Source organism: Leptopilina heterotoma, unplaced genomic scaffold (genome assembly GCF_015476425.1).
Source record: "Leptopilina heterotoma isolate Lh14 unplaced genomic scaffold, ASM1547642v1 Lhet_402, whole genome shotgun sequence".
In the NCBI taxonomy this organism is placed as follows: domain Eukaryota; kingdom Metazoa; phylum Arthropoda; class Insecta; order Hymenoptera; family Figitidae; genus Leptopilina; species Leptopilina heterotoma.
This window is the reverse complement of record NW_025111066.1, coordinates 292,293-316,743: the sequence shown is the minus strand read 5'-3', so window position 1 is coordinate 316,743 and position 24,451 is coordinate 292,293. Positions and strand designations below refer to the sequence as shown.

The 24,451-nt window shown below is 32.6% G+C and overlaps 3 protein-coding genes across 4 annotated transcripts; 2 read left to right on the top strand and 1 right to left on the bottom strand.

Moving 5' to 3' along the window:
* Positions 1 to 202: 202 nt before the first annotated feature.
* Positions 203 to 6,163, bottom strand: LOC122506282. The gene is made up of 6 exons (XM_043618375.1): positions 6,062 to 6,163; positions 4,226 to 4,285; positions 2,403 to 2,565; positions 1,475 to 1,673; positions 1,054 to 1,245; positions 203 to 570 (listed from the first exon to the last, which is right to left on the bottom strand). Exons 2-6 carry the CDS (start codon positions 4,279 to 4,281, stop codon positions 410 to 412), a joined length of 771 nt encoding a protein of 256 aa, XP_043474310.1. The 5' UTR covers positions 4,282 to 4,285; positions 6,062 to 6,163; the 3' UTR covers positions 203 to 409.
* On the top strand, positions 1,624 to 12,337 carry LOC122506283. 2 transcript variants are annotated; one of them, XM_043618378.1, is made up of 4 exons: positions 1,624 to 1,728; positions 11,125 to 11,190; positions 11,306 to 11,465; positions 11,979 to 12,337. In XM_043618378.1, exons 2-4 carry the CDS (start codon positions 11,126 to 11,128, stop codon positions 12,111 to 12,113), a joined length of 360 nt encoding a protein of 119 aa, XP_043474313.1. In that variant the 5' UTR covers positions 1,624 to 1,728; position 11,125; the 3' UTR covers positions 12,114 to 12,337. The 2 variants fall into 2 exon arrangements, with proteins under 2 accessions (XP_043474313.1, XP_043474311.1); XM_043618376.1 differs by lacking the exon at positions 1,624 to 1,728 and adding an exon at positions 8,488 to 9,182.
* Positions 12,338 to 13,732: 1,395 nt separating this feature from the next.
* LOC122506285 lies at positions 13,733 to 24,059 on the top strand. The gene is made up of 2 exons (XM_043618380.1): positions 13,733 to 14,288; positions 21,695 to 24,059. The coding sequence occupies exon 2, from the start codon at positions 21,754 to 21,756 to the stop codon at positions 23,110 to 23,112; it is 1,359 nt and encodes a 452-aa protein (XP_043474315.1). The 5' UTR covers positions 13,733 to 14,288; positions 21,695 to 21,753; the 3' UTR covers positions 23,113 to 24,059.
* Positions 24,060 to 24,451: the final 392 nt, after the last annotated feature.

Genomic DNA, 24,451 nt, shown 5'->3' with positions numbered 1-24,451 from the left:
ATCTATCAAACAAATTTAGAACATTCTTCAATTTGCAATTTTTAAAAGAATTGTTAACAGCAATTAAAAAATTTTATTGTTATGCAATTGCTTTATTTCATCTTCAAAGTATTGACTCTAAGCTATAATTTAAAAAAAATTCACTTAATTATCTTTATTCATTTTAGAGTAATCAGAAAATGAAAATAAAATGACCCAAAAATTCAACACCTGATTACTTCAAAAATAATTTTTTTTTGAAAAATATTGTAGAGGGAAAAAAATGTACTTATATATCTACCAAAAATCACTTATTTTGGCTCATATCAAATTAAACAAAAATTATAAATTTTTTTTAATTTTCTGAATGTTGTTTTGTGATTTGCCCTGAGTTGATAAAAAAAGTTACTGAATTGATGTCGAAAAAAAATTATAACTTTTCTTCAATTTCTGCATTTTCTTTCGTGATTTGCCCTGAGTTGACTCTCTTCATTTCTCTAAATCCGCCGATAACTTGAGAAAGAGATAATCCTTTTTCTTCTAAAACATCAATGTCGTCTTCTGTTTGAAGTTGTAGAAAAATTCTTGCCCCTTAAAAAAATTATTTCTATTTTAAAATATACACTATTAATATTCATGCACTGAAAAAATATTATACCTCTTAAACTGAACCAGAAAATATGTTTGAATTAAACTTAAATATGTTTGACTGTATAGCAAAGATATTTTAAGTTTGATTTAAAAAAAATTTGTTTGAATCAAATAATTTCTTTTCTCAGTGTATTTTTAATATAATGTATTATTATTATTATTATTATTATTATTATTATTATTATTATTATTATTATTATTTTTATTATTATTATTATTATTATATAATAATTTTTTTTTTTTTTTTTTGCTTAGGGACTTTTGGGAAATCTGCTTACAGATATTATTATTATTATTATTATTATTATTATTATTATTATTATTATTATTATTATTATTATTATTATTATTATTATTATTATGTATAAGAAGTTATCAATCCTCCAAGTCAATCAATATTATTATGTTTTTAATTTTAATTACCTTGTGTGTTAATCTGACCAATTAAATGCAAAGGATCTCCTTTATTACACTTTAATGTGTTTTTAAAGGATGCAATACGGACTTCCATTTTGTACACCCCATCCGTTATAGATCCACAGCCGTATGTTCCAATGTTTTTAAGAGTGCCTACTTTTTCTTCCACGAATTTACTTTTTAGATATCCGAAAACTTCTGAAAAAAATAATAAACACATTAATTATGAAAAAACTAAAATAATATTTGAACAAATAATTCATTAATAGTTTAAAACAAATTATTGCAAGTTCATGTGTAATAATGTTGATTTTACATTAAAAAAAAGAATTTAGCGGCACTGTATGCAAATATAATATTCATAAAAATAAAATATAAGGGATACAACAGTTAAATATTTCACATATTTTATATAAAAGTAACTTACTTAATCTTTCTCCTTCGTGATGAATAACATCTGCGAGTAATATTACATTAAGGTCGAACGATTCAACATCTTCAATTGCATGCATCCCTACTTGATTTATGACTGTTTTAGCAGATAATTGTAGTTCAAATCTGACATTTCCATAGTTGTACTCTGGTTTTGCTGGAACTCGAGCACAAGCTCCATCAATGTGGAGAATCTGAAATATTTAGAAATTAATATTAACAAAAATTTCTAAATTACCTGTGAAATTGGTAAGTAAATTTTAATAATAGCCTGTTAAGAAGTTAAAAATATAATTAAGAAGTAGAATGAAATGCAAAAACGTTGATGTTTGTTAAATTAATTATGAATTAGAAATTTTTAGAGAATTCAAATGGTGACGTCACATATAACCACACATTTCCAAATAATTAATAATAATTAATTTAGTACATTAATATTTTTGCATATGTCTGTACTTTGTATTTATATTTCTTTATATTTTATAGGAATCCATTCATTAAAGATAAAAAGCAGTTGTAAAATTCCATTGAAATATGCCTATTTTAAGGTACCATTTTTTCAGCTCCAAATGATTATTTTCCATCATACTCTTTTTATGCTGATTTTATATACAAAGAACTAAAATCTGATCGTTTGATAAAAAAAAAATATTTTTGAATTTTCTGTGCCATTTTGAAAAAATAATTACTCTTTTTTTTGTAATTATTTTTTCAAAATTGCACAGAAAATGGTACCTAAAAATAGGCATATTTCAATGGGATCTCACAACTGCTTTTTCCCCCTTAATCTACAAAAACAATAGTGTAAAAATGAACATAGCGAGAATCATGCGACCTAACATTTACATATTTTTAGAAAAAATAAAGAAATTCAAACATTTTTTAAGATTGATGAATGTAATAATTTGATATAACATACTAACCGCATTTTTTCCAATTTTATCTTGCAAGACGTCAATGTCATCCTTCCCCCAAACAACGCATTGGATTTTCCTTCCATAATTGTTATTTAAATAAAATTTGAAACATTCGGTTTTGCCGGCAGATCTTCTGGGCACAACGCTTGATACATATCCAATCAATTCTCTGAAAAAATAATTATTTTATGGTTCCGCAATTTGAAAAAATTTGTCGTATACTGAAAAAAATTCAGCTTACGAATATTTATGAATAGAGACCCGAACTTTATGCAAGTCACATAATCGCATAATCTTCTTAAACTGAGCATAACTTTAGTTTTTTGTATATTATTAAGAATTCATGCAAAATAAATGTGAATTTTTGTCTAAAAATAATATGTCTCTTTTTTATTATTTTAAAAAAATTTTAAACGTTAAAACTTTCGCCATTCAGGGAAACAAGTTTTTTGTCAGTAAAGTCAGGAAAATGTCAGGAAAAAAATTTTGTGAAGGAAATTAAGACAATTAAGACTTTTTTCGACTTATTTTAAAAAATTGCGACTTTTTTTTATTTTTTTTCAAAACATTGCAACAAAATACAACAATTTTTAGTGAAAAATTGCAACTTATTTTGATTTTTATATGTAATGTGAAAAATAACTATAAACAAATCTTTCAAATTATTAAATAATTCAAATTGTTTTTGAATTCTCTTTTAACATAATTAAATTTTTCAAATATAATAAAAATCTTTTTGAATAGTTGAAATTTTGTCAAATTTAATTGAAAATAATTAATTTTTTTAAGTATTTTGTTCCAATTTTTGAAAATAAATTTTTTAAGAATTTTAATGGCAAATTTTGAAAATAATTGAAATTTCAAAAATTTTAATAAAAAATCTTTAAAGGTAAATTTAAAAATGAAAATTATTGAAAATTAGCTTTTAATTTTTTAAAATTCAATATTTTTAGAATTTCCAATTACATCTTTCCCAAAAATTCAAATACATACAAAAATAATATTTTAGAACTATTTTTAACATTTTGGAAAAAACAATCATGTTTCAGATTTTTAATTATTGTTATCAAAATATTAATTATTTTTTTAAAATTACACAAAAATTATTTTAAGAAATTAAATTATTTTCGAAAATTTACATTAAAATATTTTTCAAAACCAATTATTAGAATTGTTTTATAATAATTTTTTAAGCTTGAATCATCTTCGATTAATGTAAATAAAATTTTTTGAAAATTTACTTTTTAGACTCATTAAAATTTATGAGAAATCATGGTCCTGTTTATAATTAATATTCTTCAAAAATTTAATCATTTTTATTTATATTTTTAAAAAATTTAATTATTTCTAAAAGATTATACCAAATTTTAATTCTTTAAAAAATTTTTAAAATTGAAAAACTATTATCTTGCAAAAATTATTTTTAAATATTAAAAAGTATTAATTTAAAAAATTTCTTTATTTTTTTAAAATTGTATATATTAATAACTTAAGAGAAAACTATGGAGAGTTACAATTATTATAAAAACTTGAGTTTTTGTAATTAAATAATTGAATTCTAGAAGAACTTTTGGAAAATTATTTAAATTAATTGATTTAGAGATGAAGTTTTGTTGAATATTGTTAAAAATAATTGAATTCAGGAAGAGTTATAATTTTAATTTTTATAAATTCATAAAATTCATAAATTTTACTCATTTTCCGTAAAAACGTTTATATTTTTCTGCAAAAAGAATTTTTTCAGAGAAAGTAATTCTCTATTTATGAAACATATTTAATCTTATCAAAAATTATACATTACAATAGAAATAAATATTTAAGATACATACACTGTTTTGTCCCAAAACTCCACCGCATCTATAGCTTCATTTGTTGACATTTCCATATTTCTATAAATAAAGTAAGTTGGATAGTTATAAACAGTACTAGTGGGCATATAACAATGGTATGTATGTATGTATGTATGTATGCTATTGTATGTTGTATGTATGTATGTATGTATGTATGTATGTATGTATGTATGTATGTATGTATGTATGTATGTATGTATGTATGTATTATGTATTGTATGTATGTATGTATGTATGTATGTATGTATGTATGTAGATGTATGTAATGTATGTATGTATGTATGTATGTATGTATGTATGTATGTACTGTAGTATGTATGTATGTAGTATGTTGTATTTTGTATGTCTGTTGTATGTATGCTATGATATGTAGTATGTATGTATTATGTATGTATGTAGTCTGTATGTATGTATGTATGTATGTATGATGTAGGTGTATGTATTTATGTATGTATGTCTGTAGTGTATGTATGTAGTATTTGTATGTATGTATGTGTATGTATGTCTGTATGTATGTTAGGTATGTATGTATGTAGTATGTATGTATGTATGTATGTATGTATGTAGATGTCTGTATGTATGTATGTAATGTTATGTCTGTCTGTATGTAGTAGATGGTATGTATGTATTTGTATGTATGTATGTATGTATGTATGTCTGTATGTATGTATTGTATGTATGTAATGTATGGATTCTGTATGTATGTATGTATGTCTGTATGATAGTATGTATGTATGTATGTATGTATGTATGTATGTATGTATGTATGTATGTATGTATGTATGTATGTATGTATGTATGTATGTATGTATGTATGTATGTATGTATGTATGTATGTATGTATGTATGTATGTATGTATGTATGTATGTATGTATGTATGTATGTATGTATGTATGTATGTATGTATGTATGTATGTATGTATGTATGTATGTATGTATGTATGTATGTATGTATGTATGTATGTATGTATGTATGTATGTATGTATGTATGTATGTATGTATGTATGTATGTATGTATGTATGTATGTATGTATGTATGTATGTATGTATGTATGTATGTATGTATGTATGTATGTATGTATGTATGTATGTATGTATGTATGTATGTATGTATGTATGTATGTATGTATGTATGTATGTATGTATGTATGTATGTATGTATGTATGTATGTATGTATGTATGTATGTATGTATGTATGTATGTATGTATGTATGTTATATTAATAACGATATGGCAATATAGCAGTACACTAATTTACTTTTGAAATAAACAATATATATATTAATATGAAACAAAATAATAAAAGCAATACAACATTATTTCTTAATGTAACACATCTGTACTGCCAGGTAACAATAATGTCTTTAAATTTATACAGAAATATAATTTTGGAATTAGAATGAAATTTTATTCGAAATATATCACATTTCACAACATACGTTCTTCAATTTTGTAAAGGATAATTAAATTTATAAGGCTTTTGAAGAAGATAAGAAAAGTAAATAAACTGATGTTTACATGAATATGAGAGTCTTAACCTTTAGAGTGAAATTAAAGTTTTATTTTAAAATAGATGTTCTTACTCAATTTAATAATAGTTACTGATTTACTATTTTTAAATTAAATAATTTTATTACTTCTCTAATATAACGGAAATCGCGTTCAATAAAATAGTAAATGTACAAAACAAATTCATTTCCTTACATCCGTCTTTATATTTCGTTAAAAAATATTACTTTATAATAAAATATTAATACTTGGTTTATAAATAGTACAATGTCACAAAATTATTTAAACAAACACAAAACTTACCTCAAATTTCTCTTGAAATGGAACACACACTTTTTTGAAATAGATCACAATTCTTTTCTTATAGCAACAGGGTGCTTATAGTCCCTTAAACGTACTTTCTACAGCTCAGTTCGCGAACGATAGAACAGTTTGAAAATGCCAGTAGTAGGAAAGACCAAAAGAAGTGAATCACATTATATGAAAAGAGGGGATAAAGGAAGAAACCAGGAAAGTGTTATGACTTAAAATTTTAAGTGCCTTAAATAAGAAATTGTAATATCTTAATGCTATAATTTTTCAATAATATATTTTTTATCCAAATGATTCCCTATTTTTATCCAAATGATTGTCAAAAATTATTACATAAATTTTATAAAATTACAATTGTGTTAAAATTTTCATAAATTAATGACAACATTTTTAAAAACAAATATTTTTTTTAATATTTAACTACCAAAATATGAAGTTTATGAATTTTGAAGTATCTTTTGTATAAACACCTATTTATAAAAGATTTTAACTATAAAATTATTAATTTTATGAAAATTATCACATACTTAAATTACGTTTAATTATTCAATAATTGTAAAACAGTTTCATTATTTTGTAAGTGCAGATGCAATTTTTGAGAAAGTAGTCACATTTTCTGAAATTTAAAAAATTATTAATTTAATAGACGAAATTTAATTTGGTAATTTTTGAACAAAAAACTTTATTTTTCGACGTCAAAATTTAAAATTAAATATTTAATTGTATTAAATATAAATTTATTATTTTTTCCATTACTTAATTTTGGTATATTCGGCGGAAATGCAAGAGCATTTTTTATGTCCACAATCTGTATGAAGAATATTTTCTATAAGAAAGTTTTCAAGTCGTTACATTTTAGAGTATGTAAAAATAAAAAAAACTGAACAAAAAGTTGTGTCTTCATTGCCAAAAAATTAATTTATTTTTAAGAATGTATTATTTCTTAAAAGAAATCTTCAAAATTTGATTATTTCTAAACTTACTTTAAAGTCGACTAAAATAATAAACATTTTTCTCTTAGCAAAAATACTTACGTAAAATAATTTTTTTTGAATAAGTGACTGACTAAATAATGACCTTTAAATGTATTTTAAAAAAGTAACTATTTGATTTATAATGATCTTAAAAATTACCTACTTTTTAGTTGTAAATTGAAATTTTTCATACAATATTACCTATATGTTGATAAAATATTTTTTTAAAGAAAATACAACTTGTTCAAAAGAATTATGTACTCTCACAAAATGTTTGTGATATTTCTGGTAAAATTGATTACCATTAATAGTTTTAAAAATTGCTTTTCCATTTAAATTTTTTAAAATATTTATTGCAAAAATTCTAGCATTTTAAAAAAGATTTTATTCGTTCAATTACTCTAATATGAATCAAATAGTACGGTTTATGTTAAATACTTTAGTCTACTCTTAAATTCTATAAATCCACTAAAAATAAAAAAAACTAAAAAAAACTACTAAAAAAATTAAAACGACGAATAAATATTAATTTTATGTATTAAATACATAAAATGAAATTTTCATAAAAATTGTTACTCCAATAGTAATTTTGAATAGTTATATCCGACTACTATTTGAATAAAAATAAAATTTTGTTGTATTTTATTTATAAAATATCCTTTCAAACTTTCTTCAGTAAATTTGTTATTTAGACTTTACAGTCTGTCTTCTATTTCCCAAAAAGTTCACTCTTTAATTTTGACCCTATTTTGAAAATTCCCCTTATGTTTTTTTAATCTTTTAATGATAAATTTACACTTAATTTATCAATGTGTCGTAACTTTCAATTGGAAACTTTCGTTTTGAAAGTTTCAGATCTAGAAATTTATGATCAATAAAATATTTCATGAAATTTATAAAATTTGTAAGGTTAGTATTTTGGTGCAATCAAGTCTTAATTACGTTTAGAATTTGGTTTGTATTTGTGTGTATTTTAAATTCTTATAATCTGCATTAACTTGTTATGACATACTTTATTTTTAAAAGACTAAATTATTTTTAAAAGTGTAATAATTCGTGCAATTTAATTATGATTATGTAGATGTTCTTTAAGATGTGAATAGATTAAAAATTTGTTTTTTGTTTAATTAATTCATGTGTTCAAAAAGAATCTTAGTTTAATATTAAACTTAAAACAACATTTTATAAAAATTAAAATTAAGAAAATAAATTTTTGTAAAAATAAATATTTTAAATTAAAACATTTATAATAGTTTAATACTAATGTATTATCGAAAAATTGACAAATTATTTATAACATCTACTGTATTAATTAAAATTTTCGAGCTATAATAATGGTACAGAATTTGCGCAGAAGGTCGCATTCTGTTATTTAGTGAAATAAAATAAAAGTCAAAGTGAAATGTCAATGTGAGAGACAAAATTGTATTTTTTGCATGAAGACGAACCGATAGGTCCATATAAAGTATAATTTATATTGGAAATTTAAAGAATTAATGCCAATTGAAGCTTAAAAATCAATTTTTTAACTAAAAATCCGATGTATATTTTTTAAAATAATGGCGAATCAAAAATTTCAATTTAAAAAAAAATAATCTGACTCGTTTAAAACTTGTCACAAGAAAATTATTAAAATTGATGATTACATTTATGATGTCAGTCTTTTAAAATAAAAAGTTGCGGATCCAAAACGACAGCTACTTTTTAGAAAACTCGATGTTATCGGGTCCGTAGTTAGAATTCACAAAAAAACAAATAATTATGGGAGACCATGAAATATTATTACAATATTGACAATTTTTGTCTCTATTGTACATTTATAACAAAGAGTTTTAAAAATGGAACATATTTAATTAAAACTTTAAACATTTTCATGAAATTAAAGTGATTCATTACGCCCCTGATCCATTACTTTCTCTTTTGCAACCCCTCTATTTATTCTTCTTCACCTTCAATCCTCTCATCACTCAACCACTACATTCTATCAGTATATATTATACATCCATTTAGGCACCATTTTGGTTCTATTTTTGGTTAAATTGTGAATAAATGATACCTGAATTTTTATTTTAAAATAACGTCTCTTTAATAAAAAGAAGTGTGCTATTTCTTAAAGGATTTTTAAAATACTTAAAAAGGTATGTTATATATATTTTATATAAAAAATTACATTGAATTATAAATTGACGAATGTGATACATAATTTTCTGACTAACAAATTTTTTAATATTTTGTCAAATATTTATTTTAAATAAGCCTAAAAGTAACACAAGATTTGAGTTAAATTTTGTACAGCAGTATTACCAATGTTGCTTCATTATTGAATATGTCCACCCTGTAGACATTGCCTGGCAATATTGCGTTTATGTTATCAGAATCAATGTTAAAGCAACATTGCCGGGCAACGTAAGCAATATTGATCTTAGATGTTGAACTATGTGGGTATAGATTTATTAAAAACTTGTTTAAAACATTTTATATCTGTACACATAACTTATATAAGTTCCTAATTGAATACTCAGATGTTTGTTTGTGTTTATCCCAGTGTACACGTTCCACGTGAAACGATTCTACGGAATTCCGTAAAAAAATTTCATACGAAATTTTTGTAAATATTCCACATTGTATATTTTTGTAGAGTATTCGATAATTTTTTAAAAAACTGTTTTTTTATCAGCTAATGATTTTTTTCCATGTAAGATAATAAAATTAATCAAATTAATAAAGTTACTAAAATTAATAAAGAAAAAATTAAAACTTAAAAAAATATAACAATAATGAAATAATATTAAAAAGTATAAAAACTTCAATTGGAGTTGGTAGCAGTTTAACCGTTTTTTATCAACGATTATCAACGAACGATTTTTTAAGTTGCACGCAGTGCAACAGAATTTTTATTTCTGAGATCGGATAGGGTGATTCTTATAGATTTTTTGATGCTAAGCGCAAATCCGTAATTAGAATTGTTTTGTAACCCTATGTTTTTGATAAATTTGACCTTGAAAATTAAAAAATTCTGTTTTTGAGGTACTTTTTGGTTTTTTATCAAGGTACAAAAATTTTTCTATGGTTTTTATGATATGCGTCCAAAAGCTTATATCCTCCTCAATAATTTCCAATTTTAACATTTTAAAAATATCAATTTTTTTATTAATTATCCTTGTTTAAAATTCGCGTCGCAACATTTTTTTTGTTATAACAATTTTTTAAACAAATTAGGTGGTTTCGGTCTGTTTAGAATCACCAAAAATTACAGACTACAGTTGTAAAAATGAAATCACTGAATTGAAATTACCTTCTTGAAAATAATTTGTTTATAACAGTTTTATAAACAAAATACAACAATTTCTTTAAAAAAGTAATAAAAAATCAAAAAGTACCCGAAAAACTTCATTTTTCAATTTTCAAGGTCAAATTTCTCGAAAACCTAGGGTGATGGAACAATTCTTGAATAATCACCCTATGCGATTCCAGAAATAATAAAAAAGTAAAATTCTATTGCACTGTGAAATTAATGAAAAAAATTTTAAATATATAATAATAAGGAAATAATATTAAAAAGTATAAAAAACTGTTACCAATTCTAATTGGAATTTGTAAATTCATCTTAATAGTTGAAGATTTTTTTCCGTATAAAATTAATAAAATAAAATTTTTAAAATATAATAATAAGAAAATAATATTAAAAAGTATAAAAAACTGTTACCAACTCCAATTGGAGTTGGTTGGGGATGTTGACTCATTTTTGTTATAAATACACAAACTTGGAAAAGTTTTTACGAATTTACTTTGAAATATATTGGCATATTCATCCTATTAATATCTCAAAATAGTCACAAGAAATTTAAAAAATGCTTTAAACATATTTGTTACCACTTTCAAAAAAATTAATTTTTTTAATAAAGTTTTAATACTTCTGATCATTGATGTAAAATTTTTTCATTATTTACACATTCTTACTTATAAGTCAGAAAATTGTTTATTGCAAAGAGGAAATGTAATTAACAGCTGAATTTAAGATAGATGAACTTTTTTAATATATTCTAAAATTTTATTAAAATATCACTTTTTTTAATACAGAATGGAGAATTTATTAATGACACCATCAGCAACTATTGATGAAATTGAAATGTTTGACTCAGCAATGTATGTTTCTGTATTACCTATATTATATAACATTACAAATATTATTTAAAACTAATATTTTCATGTAACTCTAACGTGAATATCATATTATATCATACATCTGTTATTGTTTTAGAGAAGTAATTGGTTATATTGTGGATGTGTCGAAAAAATGTGTTATGAATCAGGAATTACTGGCATTTACTCTAGCCAATGGAAAAGGAAGAAAAATATCCTGCGTCGCTTGGGAAACAGAAAATGTTAATCGCCTTCATTCTATCATTCTTAAAAATAAAGTAAGTTGACAGCATCATAAAAAAAAATTTTTAAGTTAAATAAAAATATTTATGAAATTTCGTTTGAAATTTTGGTATAAAGTAGCATCATTTTCAGGCCATTTTTTTAAATCGAAAACTTTGACAATTTAAAAAAATACTTTCAAAAATGTGTGTTCAAAAAAAATTTTTTTTTGTGCCTAAAAGATAACCAAAACATTGTGTTTTTATTCAGTATATTACAATTTACCATACATTATTCGGTTTGGATTCTAGAACATTAAACCATGTCTATCTTGGAGCCTTCTCTCCTAGAAAATATAGATAATAAAGCATGCAAAATAAAAAAAAAAAAAAAACTTTTATCATGTTATATATAATAAAATCATTTAAATTAAATTAATTTTTATAATTTACACAAATCATTGAATTTAACTATCATCACTTATATATTTTATAAATTTTATGTCTATTAGCTACTTATAAATTTTGGTATTATTACAAATATTTAAATTTAAATTATTTAAAATACAGATATTACAGATAAAGGGTGCTGTTGCACATCCATTAGGAAAACCTGAATATCAAAGAGGAAATGCTCATTTTCTATTATACGTAAAGATGGATACTACAGTTACTTCTATTGGACAACACATTAATGAGTTTTAAATGCCATTGGTAAATATTTATGAAAACTTGTTTTTTATTAAAAATTAATTTTAAATAAATCAAAATTTAAAGTACCGTAAGACGCATTTACTTGACTCTCTGATTTAAATGTATGTAAACTATCTTCTTTAAATTAAATTTAGAAAAGTCTATTAACCGTCTTGACGGTACATAGTTCATCAATATCAAGAATTACACAAGCACACTAAAAAATAAAAGTGGTCTATTTATTAAACCAGGTCTATATACAGATTATATTGCAAAACAAAACCATAAAATGCACTTTTCTTACAACAACTCAAAAACAATGTCAGAATTGCTCCATCACCCTCTGTTTTTTAATAAAAAAACTACTGGGTAAGAATTCCTGAAGTGGCCCCCAATTTTCTTTAGGGTAAGGAACGTAAATGATACCTAGTGTTTTTCATAGTCCATGACGGCACTAAGAAACCCCTAAAACGATTTTTCAAAATTTTAATTTTTTTAAAAGTTATAAACAATTAAAGTTTTTTGCACTTTTTTTTAAAAATTGAATATCTTGAAAAGTTCTGGACCGATTTCAATAAAATTTATATTTTCAGAAAGCTTAGGAAACGTACTTTCCATAAATATATGAAATATAAATAAAAAGTGTAATTTGTTTAAACAAATTATATTTTTTATTGTTAATTTTATAAATAAACAATGTTCTCGGTCGATTTTACCAATTTTTTTTTATAGAATCATGAAGAGGGACTTTTCATGATTGTATAGCAAAAATAAAAAATTAGGATTCTCTAAAAGTTTAGAAGATTCAGTATTTTTAGTCCCGCCGCGCGCGAGCCGTCCGAGTTGATCACGCTCTCAGCGCAGCGCGTCTCTCGCGCCTACAGACTACCCCAACCCAAGAAAAATTTCTAACTACAATAGTTAATTAAAAAAATAGTTACTTATTTTATAATACGTATATTATTATAATTTTTATAATAATAATAATACACTCAGAAAACGAATTATTTGGTTCAAACAAATTTTGTTTAAATCAAACTTAAAATATCTTTGCTATACAGTCAAACATATTTAAGTTTAATTCAAACATATTTTTTGGTTCATTTAAAGAAACAATATATTCAATTCAAACATAAGTTAAGGTTGATTTTAAATTATTTATAATAAAATTTTAAGTTTGAATCAAACACAAAATTTTTAAACATAATTTTTGTTTAAATCAAAACAGAAAATATGTTTGAATTAAACATAATTATTCAAACAAATAATATTTTTGAATCAAAGCAGTAGATATTTTTTATATATTGGGATTAACCTTACAAACTAATTTCAATTAAACAAAATCATTTAAAATTATTTTTCTATTTGAATTAAGTATAATGTTCTCTCAGTGTAATAATAATAATAATAATAATAATAATAATAATAATAATAATAATAATAATAATAATAATTATTATTATTATTATTATTAATTAATTAATAATCCTGCATTACAAAATAAAAAAGTCTATAACCCTAAAGCAAATGTTAGTTATAGACTTTTTTATTTGTAAAGTTGAATTGTAAGTCTATCTATTGTATTCATTGTGACGAAGTGAATTTTCGTTGTGTCATTAAATTGTCGAAAATTCTGAATCGTCGTGTCATCCGTCGGAAAAACCCCGAACTAACATCAGCGTTCAATGGTAATTAGGAAGAGTAAAGGCCGCCGGCTGACCTACTAGTAGTAGCGGAAGTGGGTCGCGCGGCCAGCCGCCGGAGAAAGTGATAGATGGCGGGGCCAGTACTATTTTTAGAACACAAGAGGAAGAAGACGAGCCACGTGCAGCGAAAAAGCCAAGACGCGACAGGTGTCCTGTACTTTCACCGCCATTACGAAAATTGATACTTTTTCGCCGGTACTATAGTCCGTCGTTACAATTTAATTTTCATTTTTGTTGTAGTTGAGTTAGTTGTTGGAGTTCTTTTTTTGAGTTGCCGAATAGTGTATAGTGTTGAGAGGTGGAGCGTGAAGCTCAAAACTATTAAAACAATAAATTGTGAGTAATTTGGATTGTTGTGTGTGTGGATTTCTGACTTCCCCTTTCTCCTCCTAAATTCTGGATTAAGCCGACTCTCCGAGGAGATAATCGCCGATAAGCCGAATCACGGGGACACAAGGAAGCCAGAGAGTGATCATCGTGGGTAAGTCGTTTTGCCGATATTGTGCCAGTCGTGTCTCGCCGTTGGCATTTTCTGCTTGCCAATCGTTCGAGCAGAATTTCCTCTGAGTGAGAGAGTAAGTTCAGAGGAGTTGAATTTTGTTGGTAGCCGAGCCGAGTAGAAGTTTATTAATTATCTTTAAAATTAATTGGCGCCTGACGGCGAGATTTATTAACTTAAATTTCAAATTATTATTTTGTTGAAAGCGTCGGATTTTGCTTGACGTAAAGCAGAAACTATTAAACTAAATTCTAATTAGTTTAAATCCTACGTCACAAAATTTGGCGCCCAACGTGGGGCCAGGCTCGAACCGAGACACGACTATAAACATAAATTTGACATTGTGTTGTACCAAATTTTTGCCAGAATTCTGAACATTAAAATTGCCAAAGCCGACAAGTTCTTGTCAAAAGCCGAAAGTTCAGAATTCAATAGCCAAAAGCCGAAATTTTTGAATTTTATATATTTTTTTTTGAGCCAAATATATATTTTTTTTTTTTTTGCCAAGAAAATTCAAAAATTAAGTTGCCGAATTGTTTGCCGATTTATTTTGCCAATGCCGAAATTTATTTATTCATAAATTATGAGTAAATTATTGTCGAAAACTGCGTAAAATAAAATTGTAGAGTGCCTTTGCCATTTAATTTGAAAATTTCTTTTCTTTTAAGACTGTAAAAATTTCCTGCCGTGATAAAAATTGAATTCAGCAATTTAAAAATTTTTTTTGTTTGTCGAAAGCCAGTTCTGTGAGAAAAATCCGAGTAAAATTCCCAACAAACTCGTGCAAAATCAAAATTTTCCCCAAAAATTTATGCCGAGCACATGTTAGACCGGAAATAAAATTCGAATTAGTCACGTGACTGCAAATAGTGCGCCGGACGGTCGAGAGAAACGACGCGCCGGGAGATTTAAAAATTTCGACAGCCGAGAGAAAGTTTGCGCGCGCCAGGAAAAAGTGGCCCAGTAGTAGTAGTAATAGCGGCTACACAGAGAAAGAGAGAGAGAGAACGAGAAGAAGAGACAGAGGGAGAGTCGAGCCACCAGTCCGCCAGAAAATTAAAAATTTCAAAAGGGGGCCCTCGTTGAGTAGTCACGTCCTTGCTTTAAGACAGCACAGTGCCGTATATACAAATCGTGCACCCCCCTGAAAATTAAAAAATTTTTTTTACTTAGAAAATTTTTCTTTAAAAATATTTTTTTTAAAATGGCAAAGGCAATTGATGATATGCAGGACTACAAAAGACGCATGAGTGAATTAATTGAAGTACCGTGCGTAAGCCGAGCATGGGAAAAAATTAAAATCATGCAAGTTGGCCAGATAGTGACGAACTTACTGAGACACCAACTGTGTATCAGTGGTTCGCCACAAGTTTTGAAGGAGAGGCTACTACGAGCGGAAATGAGATTAGCACTAAACGACGGTAGCGACGTGCCATTTTGCGATCGGTATGACTTAGGAAATTCCGACAAAATCTTTTTGTTGGAAGCGTTTCCGGAGCCAGAAATGGAAAAATTTCCATTTGTGAATTATCGTCGGGGTGGCCAGATGTCATCGGCAGATGACGAAGATTCAGACAGCGGGGCAAGTCAAGTCATAGAGCGTATTAGTGCCAAGAAAAACATAGGAAGTGGGGAAAGTAAAACAAGGGACAGAGCATCGTACAGTAGGCACAGTCCGACCAGCGTAGCATCCGCCCCAAATTTTACACCCCCAACCCCAGTCATGACAACCGCCAGCATGACGACGTTTTCCCCCACCATGTCGAGTGCTCAGCTGAGCATGACAACGAGCACGGTCATGACAGCACCCCATACCATTCAGTCAGCCACGATGGCCCCAGTGGTCCAGAGCCTCCGTGATTCAGTCGCGCGCTTGGGTTTGTCACCCGAAATAAAAAAAATCATGGAGTACGCTGAGAAATTGGACCGCCAGTATTCGGGAGGGGGGTGGGAGCTACGACAAAGCCAATGTAGGGCTGAGGTTGCAGAGGGGCACCATCTGATTCACCACCAGCAATCGAGACTAGTGTCCCCTCAAAGAAATTCCCTTCTAGCCGAGACCTCACACTCACATCATACTAATGATAGAGTGAGGCCCACACCCGCCCCGAGAAGCCATTCTAGCCGAAATAGTGTGAGTGACGTTGATGTCACTCATCGTAGAGTGCCGAAAAATGGAGAGCCGATCACGGAATTTGAAAATAATGATAGCGCGAGTAGTAGAAGGGGTAAAAGAGACAAGGTAGAGAGACGAATCGAGTATGATGATAGCGAGGAGAACCGTGGAAGTGAAAAGTGTAGTTGTGAGAGTAGAAGCGAAAACCGAGTGAGTATAAAAAGCGAACGAAAAGAGAGAAAAACACGAAAGCCGAAGAAAGCCGCAAAGGAGAGCCGAAGATCAATCTTAGATGACTCTACGAGTGAGTCCGATTCTGAGAGTGATTTGAGTCAACGCCTAAGTAGTGGGGGAGAAAGCGAAAAAATTAAGCCCGGCCGGAGGTCAAAAGTGATCAAAACCCTTAAGGACTGGGACCTAAAATTCTTTGGAGATGAAGACGATGCCGAAGAATTTCTGGAGAGACTGGAAGACTGTAGAGCCAACTCAGGTTTCTCAGATCAAGAGATCTTACAAGTACTGCCGATAATCTTACAGAAATCCGCCAGTAGTTGGTTCAGGTCACTGCGCCGTGAAATAAGTTCTTGGAAGTCATTCCAAAGAGCCTTTAAAAATGAGTATTTGGTTGTGGTCGACGATGATGATGTCATAGACGAATTAAGAGCCAGGACTCAGGGCAAGGGAGAGAAAATTTCCCCATACCTGACGAGTTTCCGACTAATATTAGGTCATATGAAACGACCTTTGAGCCAGAAACAACAAATCAAGGTGGCTTACAAAGGCCTGACTCCAGCCTACAGACGCCAACTGGAGAGACTGCAGTTCGAGTCATTGAGCCAAATGGAGAAGATCCTAAGGAACTACGAGAAGGCAAAGGACTTGGACGAAAGATACGCCCCGCCCCCACCTAAGGAAAAGATGCGTTTTCCGTCAGCGGCCGTAAAAGAAAAGAAGAATGGTCACAAACACGTAAAGAGCGAAAAAGTGGCCGCTTTGGAGAAAGAGCCTGAGTCGAGTGAAAGCGATCACTCCACTAAAGCCGAGAAGCCGAAGAAAAAGAAGAAGAAGAGTAAGAAGAGTAAGAAAGAAAACAGTAAACCAGAAGAAGAGAACGTCGAAGCCATTAGTCCAGCAACAACAAGCCAGAAGCCAGCAATGTCCCAGGGCCAAGTTGCCAGTACTACGCCACCCCAAGCAATGCAAATGCCAATGCAATTTGCCTACCCAATGATTTACCCAGGGATGTTTCCGCCTGAAATGAAACCAAATTACCCCAGGCCAAATGGCCCTAAAGGACCCAAACCGGGGCAAAATGGTACACAAACCCCAAATACCCCTAAAGAATTCGTTGGGGCATGTTTTCACTGTCAAACTACAGGACATCGAGCCAGAGATTGCCCTCAGAGAACTTGTTTTTCTTGCCAGCAACAAGGGCATTATTCAAATCAATGCCCTCTGAAGCCAGCCCAAACAGAAGCGTGTTTGGTATGTAAGAGGCCAGGATGCAATTTCCTAAATTGTCCAAATTGTGTGTCAGTCAGAGCCGCTTTGGGAAACGGTGTGTGGGGGGCACAGAGCAGCCCTGTACCCCCCTCAAACCCAACAGGACAGTAAATAATACTGTTGAGGGATGTAAAGCCGAATTACGTGAGCCGAGTATAGTAGAGTGTAAAGCCGAATTACGTGAGCCGAGTATAGTAGAGTGTAGAGCCGAATTTCGTGAGCCGAGTGTCGTAAAGACAAGAGCCGAATTACGTGAGCCGTGTGTAGTAGAAAGGAGAGCCGAGATAGTTGAGCCATGTAGAGTAGAGATAAATAGCGAGTATAGAGATAGATTTACGCCCAGTTGTAGTTGGGTAAAAACTGAGAGAGAAGTAGAATTAGAAATAGAAATGAAAGTTAAGAAAAAGTTAGAGCCAGTCATAGGTAGGGACGACTTGACAGAGGACAACGCGTTCAAATTCGTGCCAGAATTTAAACAAGAGCGGTCGAGTGAGGAGAGCTTACTCTACCGAAACGAAACAGAGAAAATGGCCGAAGAGTGTGGGACAAAAGGTACGGATGTGATCCCGGTACCTATAGTCCAGGGGAGGGGAGAGGCTGTGAGAGTCACAGCTGACCCGAACCTAAGTAATGAGGAGGACATCGACGGATCTAGAACGGAGAACAGATACTTCTTCGACATGACTATCGGCGACCAACATTACGAGGCACTTTTCGATCCTGGTGCTATGATTTCAGTAATCAACATCAGAGTCGCAGAGCCATTTAAAAGCCGAATTAAGCCATGTGGTACAGTTGTAAGAAGTGCAACAGGAGGTATCACAGAAACAGCCGGTATCCTGGACCTTAACATAGTGGTCGACGGTTACGCACAAGGATTCGCAGTCAAAGTAATGAGTTCTTTGACTCAGGACATCATCTTGGGCATCGACTTCTGTAAGGCCTGGGACATGGAAGTGAAGCTTAAAGAAGGACTGTGGAGAGTTTTTAGAGGAGAATGGCATGAGTTTGGGCCAAAAGAGAGAGAAGAGGACGAACAACTAATATTCGCCGAATGCGCCGGTATTTCCGCACTCGATGACGAACAAAAGAGTATCATTCAAGCCCTAGTAGACAAATGGGTATTGCCAGAGTCAGAAGAACACGGAATGACAGACTTGACGGAACATCATATACGTGTTACGGACGAAACGCCAGTACAACATGGAATCAGACGGATGTCGCCAGCCATGTTAACCTGGGCCCAAGGTAATGCTGCCAAACTGTACAAGCTAGGGATCATCGAGCCATCTGCCAGCCGTTGGAGGAGCGCGCCAGTAATAACGAGAAGAGGAGAGAACGACTTTCGACAGTGTAATGACTACAGAGATGTCAACAAAGTTACGATCAAAGATGGATACCCACTGCCATCCATTGATTATATTTTGGATAAACTCCGAAAAGCCAGATATCTGTCGAAGGTAGATCTCAAGCTGGCATACCACCAAATACCAATGGCCGAAGAGAGTAAGAAATATACTGCTTTTGCCATACCGGGGTCAGGACTGTGGCAGTTTCGCCGGATGCCCTTTGGACTTATGAACGCGCCGATGACGTTTCAACGTCTAATCGACGCATTACTGGGGCCGAAAGTAGAGCCGCATGTCTTCGGTTATCTGGACGACATAATAGTAGTCACAGACACTTTCGAAGAACATGCTAAGTGGTTGGAGTTCGTCCTCAAGAAATTGAACATGGCGAAATTGATAGTGAATCCAGATAAGTGTGAGTTCGGGTGCTCCGAAGTAACTTACCTGGGTTACTTATTAGACAGAGAGGGTTTGAGGCCAGATCCGAGTAAGACAGAGCCGGTGAGAAATTATCCAGAGCCGAAGAACGTGAGACAACTCAGACGTTTCTTAGGCATGGTCGGGTGGTATTCCCGTTTTATTCCAAACGACAGCGAAATAAAAATACCATTATTAAAGTTGCTACACAAAGGCCGAACGTGGGAGTGGGAGGACGAGCAACAAGAAGCTTTTGAACAGTTGAAAAAGAAGCTGACATCTGCGCCAGTCTTAGCCCGACCTGACTTCACGAAGAAGTTCACAATTCAGTGTGACGCCAGCAACTATGCAATTGGAGCCGTACTGACGCAAGAGTTTGAAGACGGAGAGCATCCAATAGTTTACATCAGCCGAGTCTTGACGGAGCCAGAGAGAAACTACAGTGTGACAGAAAAAGAGTGTCTGTCATTATTGTGGTCGATCAAGAAGTTCAGGCCGTACATCGAGGGGTACAAATTCCATGTGATCACGGATCACAGTGCCCTAAAATGGCTCAGGAACTTGAAAGATCCTACAGGCCGATTAGCCAGATGGGCCCTAGAAATGCAGCAGTGGGACTTCGACATAGTTCACAGACGAGGTGCACAACATCATGTCCCTGATGCATTGTCCAGACTGCAAGAAGATGAGGAAGAATTAGTAGCCGCGTTTGAATCCATTGAGGATCAGTGGTACCTCAAACGCCGAGAGTTAGTGAGCCAGCATCCTCAGAGGTTTCCAGGGTGGATCGTCGAGAACGAAAACCTATATCGTCATAGAAGTGACCCACTTTTATTGCCGATAAACGGAGATGAAGACGGTTGGAAGCTGGTTGTGCCAGAAGAATATCGAGCGAGAGTTATGGAAGACGGACACGCCCAAGCATCAGCCGGACACTTGGGGATTGAGAAAACTTATGATCGGATAGCACGAGAGTACTACTGGCCAGGTATTTGGAACGATGTGCACAATTATGTGACACACTGTCTTCAATGCCAAATACATAAAGTATCTCAAGCCGGACCAGTCGGACTGATGGGCCAAAGAATTGTCGAGAGGCCCTGGGCCGTAGTAGCCGCAGATACAATGGAGTTTCCACCAAGTAAGAGTCATTGTAAGTACTTGGTGGTGTTCCAGGACTTGTTCTCGAGGTGGATAGAGTTGAAGCCACTGAGGTCAGCCGATGGGAAGTCGGTAGCCAGAGCATTCGAGGAGTTGGTCCTATTCAGATGGGAAACGCCGGAGTACTTATTGACCGACAACGGTAAGGAGTTTGACAACAAATTCCTCAAGTCAGTACTTGAGGAATATGGAGTCAAACACATCACGACACCACCTTATCACCCACAAGCCAACCCAGTCGAAAGAAGTAACAGGACTCTCAAAACGATGATCTCCACTTTCATTGGTGTTGATCATAGGAACTGGGACATGCATGTTCACGAGTTCCGCCACGCCGTGAACACAGCAACCCAAGCGGCAACGAAAACATCTCCAGCGTTTCTGAACTATGGAAGACATCCGAAGCCAGTGAAGAGCCTGCGAAGAGAAATAGAGAACAAGAGAGGAGTAATTAGAATAGAGCCAGAAGATTGGGTAGACCGAATTAAGAGATTAGACGCGCTGAGAGACATGGTGGCCAGACACGTTGATAAAGAACGGGCGAGGCAAACCAAGTATTATGATAAAGGTAGGAAAGACGTAACTTTCAAAGTTGGGGATTTAGTGTTGCGAAAAAGCCATAAACTGTCCAGTGGGGCACAAAAGTTCGCGACGAAACTAGCACCGAAATACGAAGGTCCTTTTGAGATCGTCGAGGTCCGGTCGCCAACTGTGTTCATTTTACGAGATAAACAAAGCCGAAGAGTCCCCAAAGTCCATATTACAGACCTGAAACCTTACTTACCTGTTTCAAACTTGTAAATTACCATGTTCCCCTTGGTAAAATAACCCAATTATTACAGATCGAAGGAGAGTAGTGGAGCCGAAAGAACGAGTCAGGAGAGAGAAAGAACGAAGAGCCATGCCTTACCCTAGAATTGGAAGTAGAAGTAGAGGTGGGCGTCAACCGAGAACTCCAGGAAGGGAGAGACACCGGATGGAAGGGAGAGGGCAACCCCAACCGAGGCACCGTCCATTCCCTGAATTCGGATTAGGAGATGTCGAAACTGAGGCCCCCTCATACCTATCTTTCCCAATCACGGAGAGAGTTCTCCAAGACCCATTAAGAGTTCGTCGTACGTTACCGGAAGAAGAGACAAGAAGACCAGTTGAAGAAACCGAAAACGTCACTGAAGAAGAGGAAGGTGCCGTTGGTGGAGCAATCGAGCCAATACTGAATCCAGAGGACTGGGAAGACCTAAGTGTCCTAGAGGAGATTCGAAAAACCCCGAAAGCCAACATACGGCCAGATGGAGCCGAAGTCGTAGTACCCTATCGCTGGCCAGCCGACCGTGGACCAAACGAGAGCGAGGAATCTTACGAGAGCCGATTAGCCGAATACGAACTTGATAAGTTCTTACGCCTGCAAGAGCCCCTAACGTCGGTAGCCCTGGAGAAAATTAGAGCAAAACAACGCCGTGAAATGCAGAAGAGGAAGGGCAGGATACTGTGCGTAGAAGATTTGGAGAGCCAGGAGCCAACCCCTAGACAAAGACGTTCTCACTCGCCTCACCCCGGGCCACCGAACAAGCCGAATGAAGAACGAAGAACAATGTCCAAAGGAATAGCCCCAGCCGAATCAAAAACCAGAACTGCCGAAACATCCTATAAGCCACGCCTAAGAGGGATAATATTCGGAGGGCTAGAAGCGATTCCTACGGTGGAAGGTCTGGACCCTCCACCGTACTGTTGCTTCAATTGCTGGAGGAGAGGCCACCGGGCTACTGATTGTGGGTACCCGATCCTACATCAGTACTGCCAAAATTGCGGTCGACGAAATGTCCTAGTTATGAAATGCCCAAGATGTGCAAAAGCATACCTTAGTTTCACTGGAAAAATCCACCTCGTCTCTGTGGAAACGGAGGAGTGCGAGACGGAGGAAGCAGTGTCAAACATGGAGGAAGCAGTGTCAACATTGGAGGAAGTAATGTCAAACACGGAGGAAGTGTTGTCTAGCACAGAGGAAACTCAAGACGAGACGAGGGCATCGACGGAGACCCCAACAATGAACGAAGAGACAGGTGAAACTGCAGAGGAGTCATCCGGGCCAAAGAAGTGCACTGAGAGGGTAGAAACGAACGAAGAAGAAGAAGACGATGACTTAGTAGAGAAGATTATCAAGCTCACTAAAATCTTTGAAGGGTTGCCAGTTTCAACACTAGACCTGGCAATCCGTCAATTATTGGAAGAGCGAAAACAGAGGAAGAAACCGAAAGAATAGTAGAAAAGAGAAGAGCCGAACTAAAGAAAGGAGTAAAGCCGAACGAGAAGAAAGGAGTAGAGCCGAACTAAAGAAAGGAGTAAAGCCGAACTAGAGAAAGGAGAAGAGCCGAACGAGAAGGAAGGAGTAGAGCCAAACGAGAAGGAAGGAGGAGAGCCGAACGAGAGAAGATAAGAACTGAACAAACTAATATAGAGCCGGACAAATTTATAAGGCCAGTCTTCGAGATCATCATATGATGACGGTCCTATATGAAATAGTACCGGTCATGGGGAGGGGATTGTGACGAAGTGAATTTTCGTTGTGTCATTAAATTGTCGAAAATTCTGAATCGTCGTGTCATCCGTCGGAAAAACCCCGAACTAACATCAGCGTTCAATGGTAATTAGGAAGAGTAAAGGCCGCCGGCTGACCTACTAGTAGTAGCGGAAGTGGGTCGCGCGGCCAGCCGCCGGAGAAAGTGATAGATGGCGGGGCCAGTACTATTTTTAGAACACAAGAGGAAGAAGACGAGCCACGTGCAGCGAAAAAGCCAAGACGCGACAGGTGTCCTGTACTTTCACCGCCATTACGAAAATTGATACTTTTTCGCCGGTACTATAGTCCGTCGTTACAATTTAATTTTCATTTTTGTTGTAGTTGAGTTAGTTGTTGGAGTTCTTTTTTTGAGTTGCCGAATAGTGTCTAGTGTTGAGAGGTGGAGCGTGAAGCTCAAAACTATTAAAACAATAAATTGTGAGTAATTTGGATTGTTGTGTGTGTGGATTTCTGACTTCCCCTTTCTCCTCCTAAATTCTGGATTAAGCCGACTCTCCGAGGAGATAATCGCCGATAAGCCGAATCACGGGGACACAAGGAAGCCAGAGAGTGATCATCGTGGGTAAGTCGTTTTGCCGATATTGTGCCAGTCGTGTCTCGCCGTTGGCATTTTCTGCTTGCCAATCGTTCGAGCAGAATTTCCTCTGAGTGAGAGAGTAAGTTTAGAGGAGTTGAATTTTGTTGGTAGCCGAGCCGAGTAGAAGTTTATTAATTATCTTTAAAATTAATTGGCGCCTGACGGCGAGATTTATTAACTTAAATTTCAAATTATTATTTTGTTGAAAGCGTCGGATTTTGCTTGACGTAAAGCAGAAACTATTAAACTAAATTCTAATTAGTTTAAATCCTACGTCACATCATAAATAGTATTAGTTTATGTTTTTAAGGGCATGTGAAATCAGCCAACTTCAATTAATACATGTAATAATATTCCCACCGGTTTTCTTAAAAAATATTAAATAAATCTTGACAAAATATAAGAAAAATAATATTTTATTTATTGAGACTTGGATCTCTAGTC